Genomic DNA, 15,157 nt, shown 5'->3' with positions numbered 1-15,157 from the left:
CCCCCCGTGGGTTTGGGGTACAAAACCACGCAAAACAAAATGGGAAGAAGTAATAAAAGTAAAAGGACGAAAAGAAACTCAAACAGGGATATGAGCTGCTGGAGAGGCAGCCACTCAGGGGGCGCCATCATCAAAAAAAAAATCAATACCTTTCTCTATTTATCAACTTAGTTCTGATTTATCATTATATTTAATGTTTAGAATTTATCATTTTAACTCTGATTGATGTAGGTTGTTTGTACTATTTTTTTTTATTTGTTTTTGAACTCAGCAAGCGATTTACTCATTTTTAGGTCTGTTTCGAGATTATTCCACAGATCAACACCTTTGATAGATACACTTCTTTGCTTGATGTTTGTTCTTGTTTTGAGTTTTTTGAATAAGTTGGTACCTCTTAATTCATAGTTGCTTACTCGAATTTCGAAAAACTTCTGAATGTTTTGGCAGAGCAGGTTATTGTGTGCTTTGTACATTAATTGGGTGATTTTAAAGTCAACCAGGTCATAAAATTTAATCGTATTTAATTTGATAAATAGTGGATTTGTGGATATATTTTGATCTATTAATAATTCGAATTGCTTTTTTTGTAGTTAGGGAGTGTGTTTGTTTTGCAGGCATTTCCGCATATTTACACACAGTAGGTCATATATGGTAATAATAATTAAGTGTATAATGTGTACAAAGATCTCTTATTTAGCACTTCCTTGGTTTTGTAGAGGATCCCTACGGTCTTGGCTATTTTTCTTTTTACGTTATCGATATGTGGTTTCCAACATAGTTTTGAGTCTATTACTAATCAGAGAAACTTGGTTTCATACGCTCGTTCTATTTCAATTGAGTTTACCATAATTTTAGCTTGGTGTTTGATTGGTCTTGTGCCAAAAACAATTAACTTCGATTTTTTCAGGTTAAGTGACAATTTATTTCTGTCGAACCAGTTTTTTAATTTGTTTAATTCGTTTTCTACGGTTATCAGGAGCTGTTTCAGATTTATTCCAGAACAGTAGAAAGTTGTATCATCAGCAAATAGGACACATTAAAATAGTTTTGAGACCTTGCAGATATCATTTATATATAAGATGAATAGTTTTGGACCAAGCACTGACCCCTGAGGAACTCCGTGAGTGATTTTCAGTTGATTCGTTTTTTTATTGTTGGGTTGCACGTACTGATATCTGTTTTCTAAATAACTTTTTATCCATTTATAAGCTACACCTCTAATGCCATATCTTTCTAGTTTTTTCAATAATATAGTGTGATCTATTGTGTCAAAAGCTTTTTTTAGATCTAGGAAAACCCCAACAGTAAATTCTTTGTTGTCTATATTAGTGGCTATTGCTTCCACAAACATCATAACTGCCATTGAGGTGGTCCGTTTTTCCCTGAAGCCATATTGATTCTCACTTAACAGCGCATGCTTTTGTATAAAGCTATCAAGTCTGCGCGAAAATAGTTTTTCTAATATTTTTGAAAATTGTGGTAGTAGTGATATTGGTCTATAATTTGTAAACAGATGTTTTTCTCCACTTTTATAGATTGGAATAACTTTAGCAATTTTCATTTTTAATGGAAAGATACCAGCTTTGAATGACAGGTTGCATATGTGCGTGAAAGGTCGCACTACATATTCTATAATCTGCTTGATTATTGTCATATCAATATTAAAGCAATCAGTTGACTTTTTATTTTTAAAAGTTTTTATAATATTTGATACTTCTTGTTTTACAGCCGTAAGGAACATCGTGGAGGAGTTTTTTTCTACGTATCTATCTATTTCAAGCAGGTTTGTTGGATCAGGAATTTGTTTTGCTAGGTTACTGCCGATGTTGACAAAATACTCATTAAATTCAGTTGCTATTTCTGCAGTTTTTTCCAAAATAGTATTTTTACCTTTGATAAAATACTCTGGATAATCAATTTTTTTAGGACTATTTCTGATTACTTGGTTAAGTATTTTCCATATTTCTTGTGTGTTACCTTTATTCTGCTCTAATAGTGCATGATAATGATCTCTTTTACCGGTTCTTATAATATTTACTAGTTTATTTTTTTAGGTCTTATATTTTTTTTCTGCTTCTTCAGTTCTGAATTTTAAAAACAATTTATATAAATTGTTTTTCTTTTTACATGCGTTTTCTATGCCTTTCGTTATCCATGGTTTACTTGGGTCTTTATACTTTTTGGAGACTTTAGTTAATGGAAAATGTTTATCATATAAGGAGATTATGGTAGACTGAAATACTTCAAACGCTGTATTTGGGTCTTTGTTTGAGTAGACCTCGGTCCAGTTTTGTTTTTCTAGGTCTTGCTTAAAGGCATCGATGGAACGTTGGGTTCTTAGTCTTATTTCTGTTATACGAGTTGTTGATTTAGCTTTTCTATCGAAATAATTATGAAAAACTGCAAAAACAGGTAGGTGGTCCCTTATGTAATTAATGAGAAGTCCACTTTCCATTTTATGATCAATCTTATTTATAAATATGTTATCTATTAATGTGGCCGTGTCAACTGTTATTCTGCTAGGTTTCAGGATTACTGGGAAAAAGCTGTTGCTGTACATAGTATTTATGAAGTCAGTTGTTTTTTTGTGTCTATTTGGGTTTAATAAGTCAATGTTAAAGTCACCACATATTATTCGTGTTTTCTTATCGTTGTAGTAACTGAGCATATCTGTTAGTTTTTTATTGAATGTGTCAATACATGTTCCTGGTGTCCTATAGATGCAGCTTATGATGATATTTGATGCCTTTTTATTGTGTATTTCAATGGTTAGACATTCCATTAGGTTTTCTATTGTGTTTGTCAATCTCTCGATTTTACTGCATTTAAGTGCTTTGTCTACATATATTGCAACCGCCCCTCCTTTTTTGTTTTCTCTATAAGTTGCAAACATTTCATAACCTTCTATTTCCATTTCAGTTGTTTTATCTTCATCAAGCCAAGTTTCTGATATGGCAATTATATTAAATTTATTGAATTTAGTCAGGTATTCTTTAATTTTTGTGAAGTTTTTATAGAGACTTCTACTGTTTAAGTGTATTACCGAAAGTGCATTTTCCAATTTTATATTAGTGTTGAATTGTTCATCCAGGTAATAGTCAGAGTTTGTTACCCTTTGTTTGTTGTTGAAGAAGTTATTGTCTGGGTCCAAATTGTTCTCGGGATCGAATGGCTTATAGTCAATATCTTCAAAGGGTTGGAAATTCATGTTTTTGGGATGTGAATTTCCCGCTCTCACGTGGTCGGCGTTGGCTCCCTCACAGCCGTTGTTGGTTCCCTCGCTGTCGTCGCTCGCTCTCTCGCCGTCATCACTGGGTCCCTCGTGGTCGCTGGCTCCCTTGCAGTCGTCGCCGACTCCCTCACGCGCGCTGGCTGGGTGTCTCCCGGCTGCCTCAGGCTCGCTGTCTTCCGGCTCCCTCGCGGTCACTGGCTCGGCTCCCCTGCAGTCGTCGCTGGTTTCCTCTCGGTCGTCTCTGGCTCCCTTGCGGTCGTCGTTGGCTCCCTCACGGTGGTCGCAGGCTGGTTGTCTCCCGGCTTCATCACGGTCGCTGGCTTCCCTGCAGTCGTCGCTGGCTTCCTCGCGGTCATCATTGGCTCCCTCACGGTCGGTCGTCGCTGGCTCCCTCGCGGTCGGTCGGTCTTGAAAAAGTTATTGTCCGGGTCCAAGTTGTTCTCAGGGTCAAACGTCTTGTGGTCAGTAGGGTTGGAAGTCATCAAAGGGTTGGAAGGGTCATCAAAGGATTCGAAGTCCATGTTTTTTGGTATGTGAATTTCCTGCTTCAGTAGGGTCAGATTTTTTATTGTCGGGTGGTAAAAATTTCTCAGTATGCTGCTTGATGGTGTTGAACTCGAGCCTGTTGTGTTGGAGTACTGGTGCGGGGGTGGACAATAAGTTTGTTATGTCTTAAGTAGGCAGTTTCCCCTCTGTCACGTGCAGCTTTTAATTTTGGGAGGAGCTCTTTTCTTTTTTGTCATACAGCATCTGTAAAGTCTTCGTTGATGTAGATGTTGGAGCCTTTTAAGTATTTTGCTTTTTGTAGGATCCTTGATCTGTCCTTGTATCTTAGAAATTTCACCACAACTGGCCTTGGTCGAGGTCTTCCAGGGTCTTGTCTTCCTGTGCGTTGAGCTCTCTCCACCTCAATTTGCCCCTGTATCAGCAGTTTCTCCTTAAGGATTTTTTTGAACTTTTTCCTCTGTTTCAGTCCACGTTTCTCCCGGTTTTTCCTCAATTCCATCAATTACTAAGTTGTTTCTTCTTGACTGTCCTTCCAAGTAGTCCACCTTGTCTGTTAATACAAGCATGACGTCACATACTTTGTAGAATTCTGTTTGCATGTCTTTGGAATGGCCAGTTTGACAGATTAGATTTTTTTAATGTCGTCTACCTATTTTTGGGTAAAGTTGATGCTGGTTTTTATTTCTTGGACTTCCCTGGTAAAGGTGTCAAGTCTTGAGTTTGTTGAGTCTATTATCATCTTGACACATCCTTTGAAATTTTCCTGTTGTTGTTGCAAGAGCGCCGTAAAAAGTTCTTTTTGTTGCTGGAGTAATTCATTTACTTGAGTGAGAGTCAGGGAATCCTCTTCCTGCTTTGTGTCTTGCTTCTGTTTGGGTGGCATTTTGTCGGGTCTCGTTGCTAGCCGGTTGTATGCTAGTTTGTGACGTGTCCAGTAGGCATGCTGCTGGGTGTTTCTAACGTGGCAAGTGGGTTTACCGGCTCCCTCACGCTCGCTGGCGTTTGGTTGGTTGGTCTCTGGTTGTGGGTTCCAGCTGCGTAGCGACTTTTCGCAGTTAGCTTCCGTGCTAACGTCCGCGGTTAGCTTCCGTGCTAGCGTTTCGTCCAGCCCCCTCTTCACGTCGCCAATTTCTACACACGCGCTGCCACCATGTTTCGCTCTGTTCTTTACTTTCAAATGTGGGAACGCTTCACACGAGAGAAATGTTGACTTTACTGTTGCTGCGAGGTAATGTTGACTTTACTGTTGCTGCTCCGCCTTCCGATTCAAATGCGAACGACATCAGGGGTAATGAGGCGTGTGTTTTGGGGAGTCCTGGTACCCGTCCGTTGAAGAAAGGAAAGCCCACGATGACTCACTTCAAATAACTTGAAACTGACCAAATCATGTCAATAAATGGCATACTTAAAAAATAACTACAACTAACAAATGAAAATAAAGCTTCTGCAGCTGTGGTGAAAGCGCTATAAAATAGAGGTGAGTTGAGGATTGCTGCATATCTCTAGTTTCACACAATTAATGACCTGGACAAAAAATATGTACCGTAACTTGATATTGTCCCAAAGGAAATTGCTGAATTCAAATTGTTGCATATCGGAGCCTCCTTTGGCCCACTCTTGAGCAAACTGCTCCAGCTCGGGTTCAAGACTGCATGTTCCATCAATAGATGTCCACTCAGGGGCACACAGTCACCTTTGAAGGGGCAGGTGTTTAATAATAATAATAATAATAATAATAATAATAATCTTTTCCTTTTGGCTTTTCCCTTCAGGGTCGCCACAGCAAAACAGTCGCCTCCATCTAACCCTGTTTTGCGCATCCTTTTCCTTCACACTTGCTCCCTTCATGTCCTCTTTCACGACATCCATAAACCTCCTCTCTGGTCTTCTCGGCCTCCCACTTGACAGTTCAAGACTTAGCATCCTTCTCCCTATATATATATATATATATATATATATATATATATATATATATATATTAAAAAAAACCCTCTCTCCTCTGGACATGCCCAAACCATCTCAGTCTGGCCTCTCTGACTTTCTCTCCAAAACCTCTGACATGAGTTGTCCCTCTGATGTATTCATTCCTGATCCTATCCAACCTGGTCACTCCCAAAGAGAACCTCAACATCTTCATCTCTGCTACCTCCAGCTCCGCCTCCTGTCTTTTCTTCAGTGACACTGTCTCCAGTCCAAACAGCACGGCTGGTCTCACCGCAGTTTTCTCCAACTTTCCTTTCACCTTAGCTGAAACTCTTTGTTGCACACCACACCTGACACTTTTCTCCAGCTGTTCCAGCCTGCCTGTAGACGCTTCTTCACCTCTTTTCCACACTCTCCATTGCTCTGGACAGTTGACCCCAAGTGCTTAAAATCCTCCACATTCTTTATCTCTTTACCCTGTAACTTCACTCTTGTACTTGAGTCCCTCTCATTCACACACATGTACTCGGTCTTGCTGCGACTGACTTTCATTCCTCTCCTTTCCAGGGCAAACCTCCACCTCTCTAGTTTCTCCTCCACCTGTTCCTTACTCTCATTACTAACGTCATCGTCCATGGAGATTCCTGTCAAACCTCGTCTGTCAGCCTGTCCATCACCATAATGAATAAGAAGGGGCTCAGAAATGACCCCTGCTGAAGTCCCACCTCCACCTTGAATTCCTCACTCATACATACAGCACACCTCACCGCTGTCTTAAGTCATCATACATGTTCTGCGTTGCTCTGACGTAACTTCTCTGTCACCCCAGAATTCCTCATACAATACCACATTTCTTCTCTGGGCACCCTGTCATACGCTTTCTCCAGATCTACAAAGACACAATGCAGTTCCCTCTGACCTTCTCTGTACTTCTCCATCAACACCCTTAAAGCAAATACTGCATCTGTCGTACTCTTTTTCTTTTTTTGGGGGGGGGTGCATGAAACCATCCTGCTGCTGACAAATGCTCAGTCCTGCTCTTAGTCTAGCTTCAACTACTCTTTCCCATAGTTTCATTGTATGGCTCATCAACTTTATTCCTCTGTAGTTACGACGACTCTGCCATCTCCCTTGTTCTTAAAAATGGGCGCCAGTACACTTCTCCTCCATTCCTCAGGCATCCTTTCACCATCTAAGATCTTGTTGAATAACCCAGTCAGAAATGCTACAGCCACCTCTCCTAGACACTTCCAAACCTCCATTGGTCAATCATCAGGCCCGAGTGCCTTTCTGCTCACTTCATCCTTGCTAATCTCTGCTACTTACTGGTCCACAACAGTCACCTCTTCTACTCTTTGTTCTTTCTTCATTTTCCTCATTCGTCAACTCTTCAAAGTACTCTTTCCATTTTCCCATCACACTGCTGGCACCTGTCAATACATTTCCATAATCACCGTAACCTGCTGCACATCCTTACCAACTCTGTCTCTCTGTCTCGCCAAGAGGTCACCCATAAGTCAGTCTCTCCCTCCTTGCTGTCCAGCCGAGCATACAAGTCATCGTAGGCCTCCTCTTTGGCCTTTGCCACCTCTACTTTCACCGTGCTCTGCATCTCCCTGTATTCCTGTCTACTCTCTTCAGTCCTCTCAGTATACCACTTCTTATCTAACCTTTTTCTCTACATATATAAATAATCGATGGATGGATGGATGGATGGATGTTTGGAGCTTATGTGGCCACAAAAATGCAGTGAATGTAAGGGGGGAAAGAAGCTTTTGAATCATGTAGAAGGATAGAAGCAATGAGAAGAGCAGCCTGTTTGTTGGCAAAATGGGACTAGGCAGCAGTAGCTTACCTATTTCCAGGATCAAGAACAGATACAGTATTTCTAAAATAACTACACACATCCTGTTTCGTCTGACAGTGTAGAAGCAAACATTGTACTCTAAAGCACCAAAGGAATACTGGTGTGTAACAAGCATGCATGCAATCCATCCATGATCCGAGCTGCTTCTCACAAGAGTTGCGCTGAAGCCTATTCCAGCTGCTGACTTGGGGCAGTAAATGTGTAAGACGCCAAAATGTATGCCAGCCAATCGCAGGGCGCACATAGACAAACTACTACCACTTTAACCGTGAATGCAATACTCCGTATAACTATTTGAGAGTACTGAGTACCTTAACCCCACTGGCATCAATCTTACACCTGTTCTTCATCGCATCAAGTGTGGGCTGGGATGGTTTCACTCATTGTTTTGCCACCTCTCACATCCCACTGTCTCTTTTGAAGCCTCGAGCCTGCGCCTTAGCAACTGCGACGGTGGAGTTTGTCGGCAAGTCATGTTGGACTTTAGCAAGTGGCCTCTGCTCCTGTTGTTGAGCACCGAGGAGCTTGCCACAATCCAACAGGCCTGTGTCTTTGGAGCATCTGCGAATGAGGCCATCTACATCACAAACGACAACAAGGTGCTGCGCGGCCTTCCCTTGTCTTTTATTTGGCTATGTGTGTTGTTCTACCTTTTGTGTTCAAACGACTGCTATTTAAGCGTTATGACTCTAGCACACTCATGCTATTCCTTGGTGTCTAGCGTTTTGCATTGTTTGTTAGCACTGAGCCAGACGGGCTTTCCTAAGGCAAAATTATGCTTGTGGGTGTTTTAAATATATGGATAATAATGTTTAGTTTGACCGTACAGGAAACGGCTTGAAACCCCTTTTAACAATTGTTAATTATTTGCCAGACTGCTGGTTGTGGTTTGTGAGCCGCAAATTTATGAACACAAGTAGAGGTGCAATGATTAAATTCTCAAATAATCTATCATTTGTTTGATAACCAAATTGCAACTTTTTATCGTTTTAAATTGTTCAAGTCTTCAGAATTTCAGCTTCTTAGTAGTAGATATCCAATTCCTGTAGTCCTCCACTGATTGCATTGAATCAAAATAATAATTTATTTTTACTTTGGATCACAATGATCCACGTTTACCTAGTTTCTGGCATGTTATGAACCAAACCAGGAAATGAATCATAATTTTTTTGTGCATTTTCGGCAATGTCAATTTGAAATATTGTCATGTTTTTAAAATGAAGGGACATGTTTGGGTTTTATTAAAAATCGGATTCATCCTTTGTATGACAAAATAATCCACAATCAGTTATTAAAATAGTAATTTGTTGCTGTAATTGCCAGTCAAAGCAAAAAAAAATTGAACGTTGACAGATTATGAAAAAACTCATTTTTAAAATGTATTTTTTAAATTATAATTCATTTAAGTGACATGTCACACAGGTATTTGTGTTCGGCTTGAACTGCAGCAGCTGCCTGGGAACAGGAGATGGTATAAGCACCATTGTGCCAAAGCAACTGAGCTGCTTGGCGGGGAAGAAGGTGGTTAGCCTGAGCTACGGCAGTGGGCCACACATCCTGCTGGCAACAGAGGGTAACCACAAGCTTGTTTCAATGAACCATGTTTGCCCATCCACAACAGTCATTTCAGCATGTATGGGAATACACAAACATCCATAAATTTCATTAGAGGCTTAGTTTGTAGACGGTTGGTAGATGTCGAGGATCCAGATAAAGGTACACTAAGAATTGTCAGAATATCGGCTAGTGCGCTTTGTCAGCTAATGACTGATGGAAAACATTCTGTAGCCTAGCTGAGTATGGTCATCACGGCTTTGCAAAGGCATCAATCGTTATGGTGGCATGAGACTTATTTTTGCATGACACAGCACTTAAAATATGTCATTTTCTTAGATGGGAAGCTATTTGCTTGTGGGCACAATGGTTTCTGCCAGCTGGGGATCGGGACGGCCAACCAGGAGCTGTCCCAGGTGCTGGTCACTGCCAACATTCAGAACAAGAAGGTAAAAGAGGTGGCGTGTGGTGCACATCACTCCATGGTCCTTACACAGGATGGAGAGGTAAAGTTTCCAATAAGACTATTCACGAGTCTCCGCATCTATCATTGAATGTGTCATTTTCCAAAATGATAGGTCTTTGCTTGGGGTTTTAATGACTACGGCCAGGTGGGTTCAGGTTCCGTAGCCGTCCAAGCTTTCCCCTTGAAGGTGGGCGGCTCGTTGCAGGGTAAAACCGTGATGGGTATCACATGTGGACAGTCCTCCTCCATGGCTCTGCTGGACAACGGAGAGGTGAGGCCCCTGTTGTGGAATTGGGCCAAGTCAACATTGCTCTGTAACCATTTTGTTTTGATCTAGATTCATGGGTGGGGCTACAATGGCAACGGGCAGCTGGGTGTAGGCAACAACAGAAACGAGCTGATGCCTCGTCGCCTCTCTGCTCTGCAAGATTCCTCTATAAAGCAGGTATGGATTGTCACCTGCTGCGGTGTAATTCTTCCTCACGGATGCAGACAGCAGCGTTGCAAGTTTTCTCCTCTGTAGGTGGTGTCAGGCTTCGGCCACTCCCTCGCGGTAACGGATAAAGGACTGCTCTTTTCATGGGGCGCAAACACATTCGGCCAGCTGGGAACTGGAGACAAGAACAACTGCTTTAGCCCTGTGCAAGTTATGGCCGATGAAGAGAGGTACATGGAAAAAAAACACGCCAAAATATCCAGTGGAATCTCCATTAAATGAATTATTGGGGAATAACGTACAACCGTGAGAGCATATTATCTGAAATATTTTTTTCCGTGGCCTTGAAACACCGAAAACAGTACAATACAAAGTTATTGTGCCTATAAATACACAAATGGGTATTTATTCTATCCATATCTGGATTGGATCAATTGGATCAAACAATATGAAAAAATTGTTTGATCCAATTGCACTTTGCTGGGGGTTGAGGGAAGGATCACGGTGTGCATCAGTTCACATTTGTGAGCCACCATGTTAGCCCTTCCTTTTTCCGCCTCTGTTAGCATTCGACGCCGTTACGCAAAAAATGTGTGGAAATAACAATGCTGAGCGATGTGTACACTGCTGGCTCCAGTGAAAACAACAGCCATCAAAATGAATAGGAACATAGGCTCCAGTACATGCTCATTTATGATAATGCTAAGCTAATTTCCATGTTTGATGGTGCAGGTTCCTCTGCTTATATGGCCACCTGAGTGCTTTTTTTTTTTTTTTTTTTTTTTTTAATTAGGGTCCAACCACCCAGGCCCGTTTTAATCACTGTTGTTTATTCTTCTAACAAATTATTTGTATTTTGGAGGACCCTCAACATGTTTGAAAAATAAAACTGCATTTTTGGGTTGCATCTATTTGAAGAGTCCCCCACCCCAAAAAATGATTAAAAAATAAATAAATAATTGGCCGAATACCAGCTTCATCAATCAACACAACATTATGTGGACATGTTAAAAAGTCCCATGGACATGGTATTATTGGCACACTTCTCCCAGTGATATTTTTTCATCTCAGGTTTGTAGAGGTGGCAGCATGCCATTCGACCAACATTTCAGCGGCCAAGACGCAGAGTGGCCAGGTGTACATGTGGGGTCAATGTCGGGGTCAAGCAGTTGTCACGCCACGCCTCACCTACTTCACCAACACAGACGATGTGTTTGCCTGTTTCGCTTCACCACCGGTCATGTGGAGACTGGTGTCTGTTGGTGAGGGAAGCACTTCAATGTTTTATTTACAACGGATCCACTAATCAGTGCATGTTTTACGTTGGTCTAGAGCAAAATGACTTCCTGACAGTTGCAGAGGCACTGAGGAAAGAATTTGACAGTCCAGAAACGGCAGACCTCAAGTTTAACGTTGAAGGCAAATGCATCCATGTTCACAAAGCGGTGCTGAAGATCAGGTGTGTGCGTGTGCGTGTGTGTGCGCGCGTGCGCGCATGTGTGCGTGTGTGTGTGTGTGTGAGTGAGAATACAAACAATTATGATATTCATCGCTGTGCAATGCTATCTTTTTGTTACGCACGTTTAAATGTTTTCAAGGTGTGAGCATTTCCGCTCTATGTTCCGCTCCCAGTGGGTGGAAGGTCGTCAGGAAGTGATTGAGATCAACCAATTCTCGTATGCCATCTACCGTTCCTTCCTGCAGTTCCTCTACACAGACACTGTTGACCTTCCACCTGAAGATGCCATTGGTCATCTATTACACGATCAATGTCTGCTCTGCCTGGCCATAGATGTGCATATGCATTGTTTTTGTGCTTGTTCTTCAGGCCTGCTGGACTTGGCCACCTCCTACTGTGAGAACCGCCTAAAGCATCTGTGTCAGCAGATCATCAAAAGAGGAATCACGGTCAAAAATGCCTTCACCCTGTTTTCTGCTGCCAAACGATTTGATGCAGAGGTACAATATACCACGGACATTTCTATTGCTGTTAGTTGATGTGATTCTCTTTAAGAATGACTCTGACAAGCGCCACTTGTATGAATACTTATCCGATTTTGACCAACACAGAAGGCGACACTCTTGTACAGAGAGCTTTATTTGGCTGAGGTGAAGCTCCACAACTCTACTTTGCTCTTCATTTCTAGGACCTGGAGGAGTTTTGCTTCAGATTTTGTATTAACCATCTGACTCAGGTGACTCAGACACCAACCTTCAGTCAAGTTGACGGAAACATGCTGAAAGGGTTCATCATCAGAGCAAGCTATTGTGGAGCCTTCAGGTACTAGGTTGTTCTCCCAGTTGTTTTGTTTTGTTTTTTTAATGCTGGATGAGCCGCCCAGTGGCACTTGAGATGTGTGCAGGACTTTTATGCGGACCACAGTCTGCCAGTCGGACCTTTTGTCTTGGCCAAGAAACCCAAACATTTATTTTACACTTGTGTCAGTGTATGGGATCACTTCTGATATGGGATATGTTTTTAAACTTCGATTTTTAATCAAACATTACGCTGTTTAAAGCATTTAGCCCAGAACACATGACTGCTGTAGTGGAATTTCAATGTTGTTTCTCTTTGCACCAAAATAAGTATTTGATGTATGTTATGAAGCTTTAAACCTCCACTTGGCAAAAATAAGTGACTTTTTTCCCCTAGCTTGTCTTCTGGTAGTTCTTGTCGACCCCAATTTGAGTCAAAATCAAGTCCTCTAATGTTTAAAAGCTGTGAAAGACTATTAGGGTACTGAATGGCAAATACAGGATTAAATCAGTCATTTTTGTAATTTCTATATTTTGAGTAAAAGACTGTTTTGTTGTGATTAAAAATGCATGTTTGAAGGAAAAGTTATGTATTTGAGAAAAGAAAAAGGTTCCTATTTGACAATGGTGAAATTCGTACATTTGATGCATAAACCATGCAAGGGACTTGCTTTGACGACCCCCTGATAGGACAAACTCAAGTTATAATTTTTTAAAGGTACAATATTATGAGTAGTTGGAATTCAAGTAATGCTACATATGAGGAGTAGCAAGGGGAGGCAGTTAGTATTGTGTCTCTACACTGTGGCAGGCAGAACTACATTGGTCTCGCTGTGAGAGCACAAAAGTTTACGTTCTTCTTCTGGACAGATACCTGGCTCGTTGCCTCATAAGCATACTGTTTAACCATACATGTCTACAACTCAGCTAAGTGTCTTCATCTTTTTGGTCGAAAAGGATTTGATCCAGACTGTACCGCAGGTGACAAAATTGGAAAGATTATCCATACCTGAGCATTAAAAAGATTCAAAACATTCATCTGGACTCGGACTTATCAAGGAAGACTTTCTTGACCGGCAATATTTTTTTAATGGGAAGGAGAGCAACGAAAAATAATACAATTTAGAAATAATTTTAATATTAAGCAAACGAGCAAACACATAAAATAGTTTGTTCAGACACTGCAGTTTTGGTGTCGCTGGGCTTTCAAATCTGCCCGCTCAAGTGCTCGCAAACGACTCTGAAGCAGGCGAATACTGATCCCTGAAATTGCTGAAGATGTGAAAAAAGAAGTTGTGGTGTCGGGAGGCAACTTGTTATAGTCGCCATTACTGAACTCTTCTTGCTTTTTTTTTTTAAATAAATCTCAACAGTATTTTTATAGCAACATTGCCACCTAGTGCATGTACTATTAATCTCTATATAAGACTGATTCATGTTTTTGGGACACATAGCATACACTTCAGTCAGACACTTAGAATTTATTTTCCCAAGCCACACAGAGCCGCAACATAAGGATGGAGGAGCCACATGTGGCTCCAGAGCCGCGGGTTGCCGACCAATGCACGAGCTAATATTACACGTACTGTTTGCTATGGGCTGCGATTGGCTGGCAACCGATTCAGGGTGTCCCCCGCCTACTGCTCGAAGACAGCTGGGATAGGCTCCAGCACCCCTCGCGACCCTAGTGAGGATAAAGCGGTGCGGAAAATGGATGGATGGATGTTTGCTATGGGTGTACTCATTGCAAGACATGCCATGGTTTGATGGCAAGCAACAGCCTGTGATTCATTGTTGCAAGCTCATTTGTTAAATACAGGTATTGTTTTTTTGAAGTTATATTTTTGCTATATATGCAATACTTGTAAGTAATAAGAATTACTTTTGGCCTGTTTTGTGAACTTACATCTGTGGCCCTCACATCCAAGTTTAGATGCACACTTACCAATCAATAAAAGTTATAGTGATAACACGCCATTGAAGGTGGACTTTTTGAACCATTACAATACTTTAGGTAACTACCAGCAGTCTTCATCTATTCCATTATGGTCAGTAGTACACTTGGCACTTTAATTTTCCTTTTAGGCCTATTAAATGTGAATAAATTTCTTTAGACTTTCTATTTGGCCACTTGTCCCAGCTTTTTTGAAACATATTGCAGGCATAAAATTCAAACTTAATTATGCAAAAACAAGGTTTATCGGTTTGAACATGAAACATTTTGTCTTTGTAGTCCATCCATTTTCTAATCCGCTTATCCTCACAAGGGTTTCGGATATGCTGGAGCCTATCCCTGCTGTCTTCAGGCAGTTCTTCAGACACCCTGAACTGGTTGCCAGCCAACTACAGGGCACACATTGACGAACAACCATTCACACTCACAATCACAACGACGGACAATTTAGTGTTCCATTCACCTGCTATGCATGTTTCCGAAGAAAACCCTCGCAGGCATAGGGACAACATGCAAACTCCACACAGGAAGGCCGGAGCTGGAATTGAACCCTGCACCTTTGTGCTGTGAGAGGGACGTGCTAACCAGTCGTCTACCGTGGCGCCCTGTCTTTGTAGTTTATTCAGTTAAATATCGGTTGAATGTCATTTTCCAGTTTTTATTTATGTTCAACGCAACATCCCAACTTCATTGCCATTGGCTCTGTAATTATAAACTTAACTTCGGGGCAGAAATTAAACTGAGGTATAAAGAGGTTTAAATTTAATCTGACTTGAATTTAAACGAGGTATCAAGTTTAACAGGATTTCAATTCAAATCGTAATGTCCATCTTGTTTTGAAGTAAAACATTGTTGGTGCAATCCATCCGAAGTGTTGACAGATGATGTGAGCGAAGACATGAGTGGTTGGCGTTGTAAGGAGGATGCAGAAGATGGACTGATAGAAAAGGATGACACGCTCT

General features: G+C 41.2%; 2 protein-coding genes across 3 annotated transcripts in view; both read left to right on the top strand.

Annotated features, from left to right (window-relative positions):
• cdadc1 (cytidine and dCMP deaminase domain containing 1) overlaps positions 1 to 15,157 on the top strand; it is a 123,379-nt gene that overhangs the window by 102,571 nt on the left and 5,651 nt on the right. The gene's annotated exons all lie outside the window — the stretch shown is intronic.
• On the top strand, positions 5,057 to 13,398 carry rcbtb1 (regulator of chromosome condensation (RCC1) and BTB (POZ) domain containing protein 1). Of its 2 annotated transcripts, XM_052057618.1 has the most exons (12): positions 5,057 to 5,216; positions 7,953 to 8,128; positions 8,952 to 9,102; positions 9,423 to 9,589; positions 9,662 to 9,820; positions 9,887 to 9,994; positions 10,073 to 10,215; positions 11,057 to 11,247; positions 11,318 to 11,444; positions 11,584 to 11,735; positions 11,814 to 11,944; positions 12,133 to 13,398. In XM_052057618.1, exons 2-12 carry the CDS (start codon positions 8,003 to 8,005, stop codon positions 12,271 to 12,273), a joined length of 1,596 nt encoding a protein of 531 aa, XP_051913578.1. In that variant the 5' UTR covers positions 5,057 to 5,216; positions 7,953 to 8,002; the 3' UTR covers positions 12,274 to 13,398. The 2 variants fall into 2 exon arrangements, 1 of the variants encoding a protein (XP_051913578.1); XR_007961332.1 differs by lacking the exon at positions 11,584 to 11,735 and having other exon boundaries at positions 12,133 to 12,262.

The sequence above is a fragment of the Hippocampus zosterae genome, chromosome 2 (genome assembly GCF_025434085.1).
Source record: "Hippocampus zosterae strain Florida chromosome 2, ASM2543408v3, whole genome shotgun sequence".
Classification (NCBI taxonomy): Eukaryota; Metazoa; Chordata; class Actinopteri; order Syngnathiformes; family Syngnathidae; genus Hippocampus; species Hippocampus zosterae.
Note: the sequence above shows the minus strand (reverse complement) of the source record. Positions and strands in the feature narration are given on the sequence as shown.